This window comes from Limulus polyphemus, unplaced genomic scaffold, assembly GCF_000517525.1.
Source record: "Limulus polyphemus unplaced genomic scaffold, Limulus_polyphemus-2.1.2 Scaffold1654, whole genome shotgun sequence".
Taxonomy (NCBI): domain Eukaryota; kingdom Metazoa; phylum Arthropoda; class Merostomata; order Xiphosura; family Limulidae; genus Limulus; species Limulus polyphemus.
The window spans coordinates 98,052-112,692 of NW_013667264.1; the positions used below are offsets into that span (position 1 = coordinate 98,052).

Below are 14,641 nucleotides of genomic sequence, written 5' to 3' on the forward strand. Positions count from 1 at the left end.
TATAAAAAAACAATTAAATTTATTGATTATTTTGGTTTGTGGTTACTTTTTTTTTTAGCCTTTACAGATGTAACCTTAATGTTAAGCTTAGCATTGGCTGTCATATTACTTTTAAATTTGTCTTAATAATTTTGTTCTGTTGTGATAGTTTATTGGACTGAAATTTTCACCACCAGATGTACATTTTGTTATTTCCTGCCAGTATAATAGACCAGAATGATTAATTTTGTACCTCTGTTTCAGCTTAGACATATTGGGGATTTTTTTTTTTCTATCAGTAAAGATAGCATTGAACTTAACATTGTTACATCATCTAAAACTGTTGTATCTTATCAAAGTCCTCCAGATAAGTTTGATATAATGTGCAATGCTGAAATCTAGCATATCTTTCTGTTTCAGTGACTTTTTTGTCATCCAGCACCTAACATTTAGGTGCTATTTTGATTTGTTAACTAAGAACCTACTCATCCTATTTTTGTATTAATGTCCTAGTAAGGATCACCTGAGGCAATTACAGCATAAATTCAATACAGTAAGCACTTTTCTAATCTTGATAAAAAAAATTAAGCTGATATAATTTTTAGTTAAATGGTAACCCCCCAAACTACAGTCAATCGCTGTATAACTCATTTATGGAATTTTTTTTCGTCACTAAAACTTGTAATTTCAATGAAGAAAAGAAAGAATCCATTCATGAGGCAAAGACTTAATCTGTTATTTGATTTGCTACCCGTATAGTTATTTCTCTTCAGTAACGTTTAGAGAGCAAACGAAAGAATACAGACATAGTGAAATGCAGAAATTGTGATATAAAGTCTTTAATATCAAATCCTACAAATCACTGAATAGCTTATCAGTCATTTTACAATGGGAATATTCTCTCAGGCTTTGTTTATTTTATTAACAGTACAGGATTTTGTTTCTTTAAACTGATGAATCTGTACATGTACGTGAATGATATATGTACTGGCAAATAATATGCAGATTAGTCATTTACAGTTTTGATTTCAATGCATTTTCATGTAAAACTAATGTGTGTTTAGGCTTATACACATCTTATTTGGATCATTGTTGTCATAAACTTGTCTCTAGCTTAACTTTCTTTGACATTTTTATTGTTGCACAAGTTTTCCTCCTGTCAATGTCATCCATTATTCATGAATCACATTCATAAGAATCATATCTTTTTTTTGTTAGTTTTCTTGCACATATAAAGAATGAGACTAGCCTGGATTCTTAAATTGTAATTCTGTCTTTAACTTTATTCTGAAAAATGTCAGTAATTCAATGTCTCCTCTCTTCCAGTATTCTTATTTTGCTGAACCGTTTTCCTTCAGCTTATAGTGACATCATACTACCTGTTAAACACTAAACATTGTCAAAATGTAGTTTTGATACATTCTATTCCACTGTGTCTTTTATATTGGCTATCATTGTTGCGTCAATTGCTGGTGTGCATATTCAAAATCAATTTTGTATAATGTACTCAACTCTCTGTAAGTCACGTCTATCTGTCATCTTGTAATAGGAGGGACATATGCCCCTTCTTGTGCCACCCTAAATATAAATTTGGACAATTATTTTCTCTTTTCTGGTTTAAGATAGAAGAAAAGGCTTCAATTTTTGTGTATTTGTAATTTCTGTTTTTATGATGGGACCTCTGTTTTTTTTCAACAGTTAATTCTCTTTCATTTTTCTAACTACGGATAAGGATTAATTTTCTTTTCCTTGTACAATTAATTTTTTTTTCAGGTTTGTCTACTGGATCAGAATGTTTTAGTCTGTTGAAAAAGGAATGTCTTTCATCTGTTTGTGGTCCTAAAGAAGATGTCACTGACATCCTTTTATGTTTATACATCATTCCATTCTGATCTCTTATCTTTTCATTTCTCGTATCAGGTAGAGATCAATTTGTTTTCTACGATGAGTGTTATGTAATCTGGTGTACAAGTGTACAATGCTTCATGAATCTGTTTGTTAGTGTGGGTTGTATAGCTGACAAAACTACACTTTATCCCGACAAAGTTTATCATTCATCTTGTGGTTTGTTGGAAACAGTTTTTGGTTGATTGTTTTTGTAACATCAGATATATCAGGTTTTACTCCATTTTTTTATTGTCTGAATGGTTATATATCTTGTTTCTTGAACAAAACCAATTTCCACAGTTTGCAGAGATCGGTTTAACTATGGTGGCTTAATCTTTCCTATTTGACACTTGGAGTTCCTTTTCAACCACTTTATAGTGTTTGGCTCTTGGTTTCTCATAGTCTTGTATTATTCTTAACTGTGGACAGCCTTGTTGAGCTTGTTTGCAGTGTTACAGATATAATTAAATGTAAAAAAAAATAGGTTCTGTAATTGAGTTTTCATGAACAGTCTGTGACATCCAGTCTGCACTTTCATTAACAGTATTGGTTAAAATCTTTAAAACATATATTTTTTATTAGGAGGATTATTTTGCATTAGTTTAGTTTGAGGACTACTTTAAATCTCCTGAGTTGGCTGAACCCTGTGAGGGCACTTATCTGATGAATAAATACAGTCTAAATCATTACCAGGTTTTGTTTTATAACATTGCTTACTTGTAGTTAGACTGATATATAAAATTAGCTATAGTATTTGCTGAGTTAGTTTGAAATTTTAATTTTTGTATTTAACTTGCAAAGTTATTGATAATGATTTTATGCTGATGTCAATAAAAGGGTAACTTTACCATCAGGTTACGAGACCTTGTAATGCTAACTTCTTTTCCAGTTAGTTTTGTGATGTATTCAATTAGAACTTAGAAAGGGTACTAAAATAAAGTTTTCAATTAACTCTGTTTTGGCTCAGTAGGTGACTGAACATGGGGAAAACAGGTCATACCTTCTGGAAATATCGTGGAGTGAAAATTATCCAAATTCAAAACCTGATGTAAACTTAGATGCATTTTACAACAAATATCTGTAAGTTTATCATAATTATTCATTGTAGTTTCCAGAATAATAGAATGATGATGATGTGGTATTCCTTATTATAGTTTGTTCAAAGTGATTTAGAGGTTCAATGTAATTCAACGCGGAGAGGTTTTGGAAAATAGTTGTTATATGTACAGAAAGAGTTTTTTTTTGGGTCTACACTTCAACAATACCATTGAAGTTATTCAAGCTTGATGTCTTTTGGAAATTTTATTAATATGCATCGTATGTCCGAAATACTAATAAAAAAGGTGTACTGTAAAGTAACATTGGTATTTATCAATTAGGTTTTAAGAATATTATAAATAATTCTGCATAGTTTGTAACGAACACATTTATAAAGCCTAATAGGTTTTGTATATTGTTTTCAGTAACTTATGTTTATTTTAACCAAATTGTGAATTACTTAGAATCTTTTATAATAGAGCTCCAATCAAGATTACTAACATATCGATAAAACTCTTCGGAGTGTTAGCATTAATTAATTAATGTAGGCAGAAGACAACAAAGGATAAAGACATAATAATCTGAAATATCACAATGATTGGTAAAATTAATATATTGTCAAGTGTCGAGACAGCAACACCAAAAATCCTAGTAGGTTGATAAGTACAAAACTTAACATTAACAACTGACATCAAATTACTTAAATCAAACAAATAATTTTGATTAGTAATAACTTAGGTAAACTTTAAAAAAATTCACGTTAAAATCACCCAAAAAAGACATCCTGTGAGTTATCAGAATTTATATCGTCCAAGAGCAAACCAACTCGCACCAGAGGGTGGATGATAAATACAATAAGGATACATTTCACCAATACTAAAACTACACAATTCAATATGGTCAATTATAATGATGGATAAGTTAAATTTATACTCCAGGCCAGGACAAGAATAAATAACAATACCATCTCCGTGCCCAGAGGGTCTACCAAAAGAATCAACATTATAATTTCATAATGGGAGTGGAGACTTCTCCTCACAATACCATAATTAAAAAAATATTAAGATATCAGATTTCAAATTACAACAAATAATTGAGTTAACACATTTTTAAACATACCAAATTAAGCTTGTTGTTTATTGTCAATCTTATTGATAGACTCCCCTTTACTCTGTTTTGAATTAACTCTAAAAAAATATCTGACAATTTTATCTGCAGGCCAAACCTTAGTGAAGAACAATAATCAAGCTCCAATTTTTTTCTAGTTATTTACTAGTTTATGCACAAGATGTTTGTCAAGATTTAAACTTGATCAACTACTATATGGCTGTTTTATTTTTGTAAATGAAATATTAGTTTAATCTTCCTTCATAAGCTGTTTTATATGAATTATTTGTAAAGGAGAATACTGTACTCATTGTGTATTTGTTTATACTGTCTAACAAACATATAATCCCGGTTGAAATTACTAATATTAAAAATAACCTTTACTTCTGTTAGTTGAATGTATCAGCATATGATTGACTTCGTTTGGGGGGGGATACATGTTTATTACAAAATAAATTGTGAATGGTGAGGAAAACTAGATTGGTGGTTGATTATTAAATGATGGATATTTGTTTTTGTTGCAACAGTTCTTAGTATATGATTTCACGATCAGATTGAAAACTAGCTAATAGATTAATAATACAGAAAACTCTTTGATTAAAAATATATTTGAATTACATGGAAGAAAATCAAACATTGAGTAAAGCTTTTGTATTTTCTTTTGGTTTATGTGTCAGTTTTGTTTAATAAGAAAAAGTCTTGACTTAGTAAAACTAAAGATGTGCATGTATAAATGTTGAAATCTTATTTTTTGTAAAAGCAGTTTAATTCTGCTTTATCTACAGGAAACCTGAAGTTAAAACAGAAATTGTATCCAAAGTTCTTGAAGAGGTAAGTAAATATGTGGTATTTACGTAAACTGATATTTATCAGATATATTTAAAGTATCAGTAAAATACAGATTCTGGAAATGTAGAGAGAATATATTGCATTCAGATAGCAAAGGAAAGACAAACGAACATGAGGAAAGTAATAAAAAAGTGTTTATCCACTAAAAATTTGTTCACCGATTGGCTGGCTTTGAATTGTTTGTACTCCAACTGGCTGCTGGAGAGGCTTTTCAAATGTCTGTACTGGACGAGGAAGAATTATCTTTTATCATATTTTCAAGTCAGACAAAGGGTCCAAGTGTGGTATCCCATAATCCATTGGTTACCTACATCACCAATTCAGACTAAAAAATCTTTTTAACTCCAAAAATATTGGTAAAATTGTCATCTTGAATGTATAGGTATATCAATCAACACTGGAAGTTACTAACCCTCCCAACTCTGCTATCTACCAACATAATACCGAAACTGGACATCTGATTTCTCTCTCAAACTTTAAAACCCTCTCAACAGCTGAGTATGAAACTGAACTTCTGATAAAAGAGACATTGTACATAAAAACTCTTCTTCTGTCTAAATAATACCCATTCTTCTTTTGATTTAAATCTGTTTTAATATATATGATTTAATTTGCATTACATACTGTTCTTTTTATCTTGTTTTTTGTATTCAAATTGTTTAGTGTTGTTTGTCATAGTATATCACATTCTTGATGCGATTACCATTGTATATTTTTGTATCTCTGGCTTACTGAAGATGAAGTTCTGAAGATTCCAAAACGTTTAATAATTTCTTGTATCCTTATTTTACATTTTGTCACATTATAAATTTCTGAATGGCCTCCATTACACAATATAAAATTATTTGTGAAAAATAAAAGAAGTATATAATGAGGCCGAGTATGAATATATATGTGTTAACATTAGTATTTAACACAGTGATTTGATACACATATGTATCGAGACTTGTTTTAATTATATGGATATAGCTTTTTTCTCTTTTCAAAAAATTATTATGAAAATATAATGCATGATGAGGGAGTGTCTAAGCATTCCTTTAAAAAATGGTAAGTTTAATTTTGAATGCTGCTTGAATCAATTTTTAGACATTTTTCATATGCTTGTGATGCTTATGTTGATTGTTGGGGTAAAATAATTTTTTCAGGTAATTATACAAGTTAATTATTAGTAGTGGTATGAAAACTGTTTATCTGCAGTTTTACCATGTATGTCATAAATTTAATGTTACACTGCATTGGTGAAAGAGTGATTTATAAAAAAAGTTTAATTTTTAGGCAGAACAACTTCTTGGTATGCCAATGACATATACATTATTGGAATGGGCAAAAGAAAATTCGGAAAAATTATTAGAGAATCAACCAGAGCAGTCAACAGCCACAGAAGACAGTCTTTCCACCAAGGATACCAATGTTCATACGGTTCCTGTAAGTTGAGTTCTTAACATCTTGTTCTGTATAGATGTAATTGTGTTTATTGGTAAAACAGGACAAGAATTGATTTTCATAATGTCACAATCATACACAAAGTATTCATATTTCCACAGGTGCGTAAAACATCAAGAGAGGTCATTGTTAATTATATTTGTCATAATGCATTAGTATTAGGCCTTTTATATTTTTAACACTATATTCTTTGTTCAGTCTTTTAGTTTTTTTCAAGAAAAAGAAGACTATATAATAATATTTTAACCACATTATGTCTGTCATATCCATTATCAATGACACGTTTTACACAATACAGATCTCATAATGCCAGGTGGGATACAACAAAACAGCTGTAGTCAAAACACTATTTATATAAGTTATTTGTTAACCAATGTCTTAAGACAAATACAATTAATTATAATAATGTTTTACCAGCTTGGAAAACATGTTCATACCATAGGAATGATCGTTGTTCTGTAAGTGTTGTAGTTAATATGCATTACAAGAGTAATAAGCTTTAACACCTTTTGATTTAAAAGCTCTGTCAGAACCGTTCTGTTATCATGCTACAAATGTTATTTAAGAATTTTGTTTAACATAAGTCTGGTAAAGAAGCTTTTCTTACGATCACCTTTGCCTTTGAAAGCTCAAAAGTAGATATCTCGAAACTCTCATATTTTATGAATTATCTTGATTTTAAATGTGCACTGACATTATATAGCCTTTTTTTAACTTTTTTAAGAGGAAGGTCATACTGCATTAAACATAGGCATATATTATGTATTTTTCTTCATGTTAATAAATACTGTATTGTGTAAATTTATTAGAATAGACAGTACAGACTACATAGTTTGTATTGTTTTGTGAATGGATATCCATTGATATCGTCTGTTCTTTAATAAATCATTAAATGTTTAAATTTTATAAATTGTAATTATTGGGTAGTTAAGTAAAATTTAAAGGTCTAGAGGACTTCACAAATGAATGGATTTATTTAAACATTAGTATAAAAGATTTTACAATGATTAAAGCTTGCTATCAATTTTTAATTTTATATCAGGTTTTGCTGGTATAAGTTTTTCTGATTTTCATTGAGATTTTATTTATCTAATTTTGTTTGTTCTGCTTGCTCTACATTGGGGTATCAAACAAACACTTGAAAAAACTCCATTTAATTTGGTATTTTTATGAATACTTTAATAAAAAAAGAAATTATGAAACAGTTCTTACATTTTAGAGGATTTTTTGTTAATATGATATGAATTATTATGTCTGGAAATATAAAACATTTTATTTGCCATGAGAATATTGTTTAATACCCCACCCCCCAGTGGTCCAGCAGTAAGTCTGAGAGCTTATAATGCTAAAAATTTGGTTTTAATGTCAGTGGTGGGCAGAGCACAGATAATTCATTGCACAGCTTTGCGATTAACAACAAAGAAACATTTATTCATCCTAGCTTCAAATGTATTATGCACTTTTTATCTTAACAACCATTGGAGTATTAAGATACTGTTTCTAAAGTAATGGTTTGCATATGATTTTTATGTCTATCATGGAAATCTCAGATATACTTTTTAAGAAAAAAATAGTAGAGGCGATTTAAAGTTTCATCTGATATACTTGTTTGTAAAAAAGCATTTCTGATATGTTCACTGCCATATATCCAGCCCAGTTGACAAGTTCTAGTAATGAATAGTAGAGGCATGATAAAGTTCCATTTTGTATATACATTTATGCAAGAAGATCATCTAACAAATTCTGGCAATGAAAAGACTTCTGAGTTGTGAGTGACTTGTGGAAGGCAAAAGTGCTATTTTTAAGCATTTTTATTCAGAAATCCCCATATTACTAATTAAGAGGAATGTGGTTGAAAGCTAACGGAATCGAACATGATTTTAAGCAAGTTTTTGCAATTTTTTCTTAACACTGTAGGGAGTATTCATAAGAGGATTTTGGACTCTTTGTGGAGATTTTTATTGGCAGCTAATAGTTCATTATCACGTTGTTGCATAGACAAGTAATCATAGCTTCTTGTGCGCTACCTTGTGTTGGTAAAATATATCACTTGAGCCATATTGACTTGATCGAGTCTTTTCACAAAGGTTAAAATACATTATTATTATATGACAATACCTAAGAAATATCTTGTTCTTATAAAAGCTTATTTCTACAAATTAGTTTCAAACTTTTGTTTTTAAAATGTTATATTTTTTAAATACCGTATTCTTTTAATAGTTTTTGTAATTGTTATTAATTTTGTTAAAGTGAAAAATGTATTATTTTCAGGAACCAGAGGGTGCTGTATCAAAAAAAAAGAAACCACAACTAACAAAGCAACAAAAAAGAAAAATGTTTGACAGACTAGATGCCAAGGGAGAGAAGCCACGAGGTTGGGATTGGGTTGACATCGTGAAACATTTGAGTCAAACAGGGGGATCTAAGAGTAACACCACTGAAAGTTCCAACTCTTGAAGGTGAAAAATTTTAATTTCTCGATAGAAAATTTAATGTTGTATAGAACATAATGTGAAAAAAAAAGTGGTTTGTGTTCTTTGTGGCCTTTCAAAAATGGAAATGTTTAATGTGAGCATAAACATGTTAAGATGTGTGTTTTGATAGAAGAAAAAAAAGTTTTTAACCTTGTATATGAATAATAATTTAAATCCTAAAATATCGAAAGGAACTTTACTTGACTTTGTAGAAAAAAACATATGACTTGTTGAATAAAGCTATTTTATATACCTGCACAGCCTTTTATCTGGCTAGGAGTGATTATTCTAGAACTTATTGTAATGATACATAAAGAACACCTAAAAAAAATGCAAATCAAGAGTACTTTCTGAAGACAACACTTTGGAAAGGTGAATTCAATAATTAGAACTTCTGAATAATTTATAGAGAAATATTTATTAATTGAGCTGTATTTGTTGTTTCTTACTCTGAATGGTTTTGTCAAGATAAGATTATTATAGAGGTTCATATCAATTGCTAAAATGTTTATTTTGCCTTTAGGATGAATGTTATGTCTTCATATTAAGTATCATTAAATTTAAATTATTCTGTTTATATTACTTGATTTAATGTGTTTTGAAGTTGATTCTACTTTTCTGGTTACTTGTAGTACAGAACGTGTTATAATAGCAGTGAGAAAACACTGGAGTAGTCATACCATACTTACCATCTTAAAAATATACTAATTCACAAACCAGTTGAATTTGGAATGTCCAACCCTGATAGATTATATATATGTATTTATACACACACATCAGGATCTGAAATTTGCAAAATTTCCAATTCACTCCAAGAATGTGTGTATATATATATATATATATATATATATATCTATATTAATTTCATGTTATCAATTGCAGATGTGTATGTGCATATAAGAGTAGTTCAGCCACAAAAAGATCAAATTCAAAGGCCGTAACATTACAAGACTCAAATGGGTCTTTTGTTATCTCAACTAGGAAGACAATGAGTTTGAGTTACTAGCAGTCAGACAATATTCAAAGAGTGAGAGGCTGACGGGAATAATAACGTAATGTCCACACTTGATGTGATTAGGCTAACAGTAGCTATAATGAAAGTACTGAATAAGATGAGAAATGGTTGGGTTCTAAAGAATGTTATTGGATATTGCATACAGCTACAGGATATAAATTAAGTTCAGGAAGTTATCATTGTTCGAAGTTGTACATTCTCGGTAATAGAGTAGTTCTTTGCTTAAGTTCATGGGCTCTGGCTATCAAAGATTCTGATTGTCAGAGATGTAAGCTGTTTCTGAAGTTACATGTACTCCAATTTATCAGGTAGAATTTCTTACTTGCAGTGTCAGGTGTTGATCCTCAACTTTCTGTACTGTTGACCCCTTGAGGTGGATTCCTGTATGTGGCGAGGGGACCTCCCAGGGAAAGTTCTGTATTTTCAGTTACCTCTGGGATCTGAACATCCACCCATGTGTTTGCTGTGTGTGATGACCCGTGAAGGGGAGGATAGGATCATGGTGGTTGAGTGGTGTCTGGGACACTGCAACACACCACTTTGGCCCTGGAGACTTATCATTTTTTAAACTTCCCAATTTTTTCTTAACCAGCTCAGAATTAATACAGTCATCTTGTTTGATCTCGTTTCCATTTATTAACTGTTCAAGATGTGGAATATTGCTTAAATCTTCATTAGTAACAAGTGAAGAAAATGGAGAATTTAATAACCCAGCCATCTCCTAATCATCAAATACTAGCCTTTCTCAAGGGTCCTACCCCTATCTTAACATTTTGTTTACCCTTAATGTACTTAAAGCAATCCTTACTGTTAATTTTTACATTTTCAGTCAACCTTTTTGATGTCCTAATTTCCTGTTTGACCAACTTTCTTGATCTTCTAAATATTTCGTCAATTTAAATTTCTTTAACTTTACTTCTTGTACTCTTTGTGAGCCAACTCTTTTCATTGTATAAGGAATACGTTTATCTTGAATATTTATTTTCCACATTTGATCAGTGTATCCAAATAACTCAGCTGCCCAATTCACAACAGATAACTCTTGTCACATCCCTTCCAAATTTACAACCGAAATATCATTATTCCTTATCTCCATATGCAGCAATGATCGCTTGCACACAGATGTTCCCCAAATTCCACCCTCTCAACAATTTCTATATTAGAAGTTAACAATAAATGTAAAATAGCATTGTTTCTAGTAGGTTCCTTCACCAATTGGTGAAGAAAGCCATCTTGAACAATTTCAAAAAACCTTTCTCCGTCATGGTTTGACTCTAGAATTTCCCAATCTATATGCCTGATTTTAAAAATCACCCATAATTATGACTTTATTAACAGCTGAAATCTTAATCTCACTTTAGAGTTTCTCACTAATTTCATCAGTATCATCTGTAACAAATTCCCACTAAAAGCCTTTTTCCTTTACATCCACAAATAGAAACCCAAAGGGATTCAATCTCTTTGCTATTATCTTTGTTATTTTCAACTTCAACAGGATGTAACTCACATTTTACATATAAACCATTCCTCCCCCTTTTTAATACTCTATCCCTATTAAATAGCCTTTAACCCCGTAGTTCAAAAAAATTTCTGTTATCAAAATCATCTATGTTTAACCATGTTTCAATTATTCCCATTATGTCAAAATCCTCCATTTCTACCAGTGCTTTAAAGTCATCTATTTTATTTCTTATACTTCTAGCATTACAATAGTAACAATTTAACCTATCGTTATAACTACTTATATACTAATTTCCTATGCTAAACTTTTCTCTGCATCTTATTTTTTTTGCATTTAGGTTATTCATGGAACAGTACATAGAACATGTTTTATGATTGTGGGCTAAAAAAGTTTGTCTGTTTTAGAACATTAGAGATTTTTTGATTATTGTGTTTTCTGATGATTTCAAACTGACCATTTCTTACAAACCTATTTAGGTTTTTACAGTTATGTAGATTTACAAACTTTTATGCATTTGGTCCCAAAAATATTTAACTTAAGGTATGTGGAAATTTAACTAATTCTAAAGTTCTCCACCACAAGTCATAGTTTAAAGATATTCAGCAAATTTCTAGCAGTGGGTTTATATAAGTTTATCATAAAACAAACCAGCCTCAAGATTTGGGAATCTTTCACTTTAAACAACCATTACTTGTAGTAGTACTTACACAAATGAAAAATTAATGAATAAATTTTTTGGTCCACACAAAACAGTTACAGCAGAAAAATTTAATACCAAAAATGACACAAAAAACACTCCCCCACACACCACTTTTATATTTATGATGTAATGCAAATAACATATAAAATTTTGGTAAATAGCGTAAACCAATAGTGAAAACCGTATCCAATTCGATAAATCTTATATTTAACAGTCTTTTCTGATTTTTTCTACTAATTGTAAATTTACTGACAATAGATTGTTTGTTTGTTTTAAATTTCGAGCAAAGCTACAGGAGGGCAATCTGCGCTAGCCATCCCTAATTTACCAGAGGGAAGGCAGCTAGTCATAACCACCCACTGCCAACTCTTGGGCTACTCTTTTACCAATGAATAGTGCGATTGACCGTCACATTATAGTGCCCCACGGCTGAAAGGGCGAGCATGTTTGGTGTGACGGGGATTCGAATCTGCGACCCTCAGATTGCGAGTCGAGCGCCCTAACCACCTGGCCATGCTGGGCCTCTGACAATAGAAAACTGTTAATTTAAGTTTAATTTTGTTTCAGTTTTGTGCTAATATCCTGACAATTTTCAGCTCATCGATTCCTGTTATAGTGAAGTGACTGATATGATAATTCTGCCATTAATGAAAGTTAGTTTATCTAAAACATTCAGGCTAAAAAACAATATCATTATTTATAAATGAAAAAGAGATGGGTACTACAAAAATGATTTATCTTCAGCAATAAATCTGATTTTTGATACCTAAAATGAGATCACTTAATAATTTTGAACACTAAACAATCATCCAAAAAACTAACTTTAACTACAATCAAGGAAAACAAACTCTGATAAATAACTTTCAAACTCCACCAATAATTCTTTAACAAAATACAAGGTTACTGGATCTTCATACTACATTTTGTAGAAATACTTATAAATAAAATGATAACACCAGGTTAATGGAGCAACAGACAAATGGGAATACATTAACATTCTGACAAATTCACAACTGGTACTTCATCAGTCCCTTAGTGCAGCTTCAATAAAAGGATGACTGTAAACTTGGATATCAACTACTAGTCTTTGTGAAAGGATGGATTCTATGTCAAATATTTAAAATATTCCCTCAAAAACTGGGAAATTTCTTTGTTATTTTATACATAACCATTAAAATAAGTTAAATTTTGACTCTGAAATCAAATATTTAGATTTTTCATCATTACACACACATTGGCCACAATGATCAGTACTGTTTTACAAGGCTATAATTACCTCTACTGACCCCTCCCCCCTCTCCATCCTTTTTAAGTTTTTTAAAAGTATTATGGAAAGAGCAAGTGGGGATAAAATGTCACCCTCAGAAGTAGTTCTTGGCAAGTCTAACCCTGGAAACAAGCCACATAAAGTAGGTAAACAGAGTGATGACAAGAATGTGTTAAAAAGTTGCATTGACAATAACAAAACATGCTTTATTTCTTTCATATACCTTTGTTCTATTTGTTTTCTAACATTTGTCAACTAATAACTGTACACACACTATGCTTCTGAATATACATAATCACTTGAAAATAAATGGAATGCCCAAAACGTCAATAGCTAAAAGTAATATAACTTTAAACATTTCAAAAATTATGATTATGCAAGATGATGACAAAACTGGTTGTAAAATGAACTAAAAAAAATTATCAACATCCACTAAGCACTTTCTCTAGCACACTTTGAATTACTTTTATTTTTCCAAATACTCATCAATTTATAAAGCTGGTACAATTAGTGTACATGTGTAAATATAACAGGCAATATTTCTTTTAAAATTCTAACAAATATATATATATATATTTTTTAAAATAGCCAATTACTACAAAATGGAATTTGCAGTGTTAATTTATAAAATTAATGTGAAATAATAACAGAACAGAAAAATTTGACTAATTATTTTTACTGTATATTATATATATTTCTGTAAATATCTAAAATAAGGAACTTCCACATAAAATAACTGAAACTTCAACTAGAAATATTAAAAAATGTATATTCAAGTAAGCCTATTTTAACTGTGGGCTTGTAAATGTTAATATTTTTTTGACATACCTTTTTGTGTGTGAAAAATTGAAAGAAAAAATAATTTTACCCAGCAATAAAGTGTCAGTAATAGTTATGTTTTAGCCAAAGCACACAAAACAACTGCTTCCTTAGTTCTTAGCAGAAGGACATAACTAATGACATGAGGACAGACAAAATAAACAAATATTTATAAATTATTTGATTTAGTCAGAAATACTCCACAGTGAAGTTTTTTAAATTATTTGCTTATTAATATATATCTTTATATGCATGTCTATTCATTTATTTAAGCTGCAGTCATCCCTTGTTGGATGTAGCTGTCCGTTGGACCGGTCCAGTATTTCCTATTCTTAGCATACAGATAAATAACTTAAATAATAATGGTTGGAGACGGCTTGAATGGGTAATGAAGACAAACTTTAATATAAGTTTAACATAACTGCAAATGTACAACGTTTCGACAAGATTTTGTCATCATAATCAAAACCTTGTCGAAACGTTGTACATTTGCAGTTATGTTAAACTTATATTAAAGTTTGTCTTCATTACCCATTCAAGCCATCTCCAACCATTATTATTCTCAAAGTGGGTTCCTCGTCATCGAACTTGAAATAACTTA

General features: G+C 30.3%; 1 protein-coding gene across 1 annotated transcript; it reads left to right on the forward strand.

Annotated features, from left to right (window-relative positions):
- Window positions 1-1,480: 1,480 nt before the first annotated feature.
- Window positions 1,481-9,104, forward strand: LOC106464441 (RWD domain-containing protein 4-like). Its single transcript, XM_013924583.2, has 6 exons — window positions 1,481-1,496; window positions 1,753-1,808; window positions 2,837-2,946; window positions 4,797-4,842; window positions 6,136-6,285; window positions 8,575-9,104. The coding sequence occupies exons 1-6, from the start codon at window positions 1,481-1,483 to the stop codon at window positions 8,758-8,760; spliced, it is 564 nt and encodes a 187-aa protein (XP_013780037.1). The 3' UTR covers window positions 8,761-9,104.
- The last annotated feature ends 5,537 nt before the right edge of the window (window positions 9,105-14,641 follow it).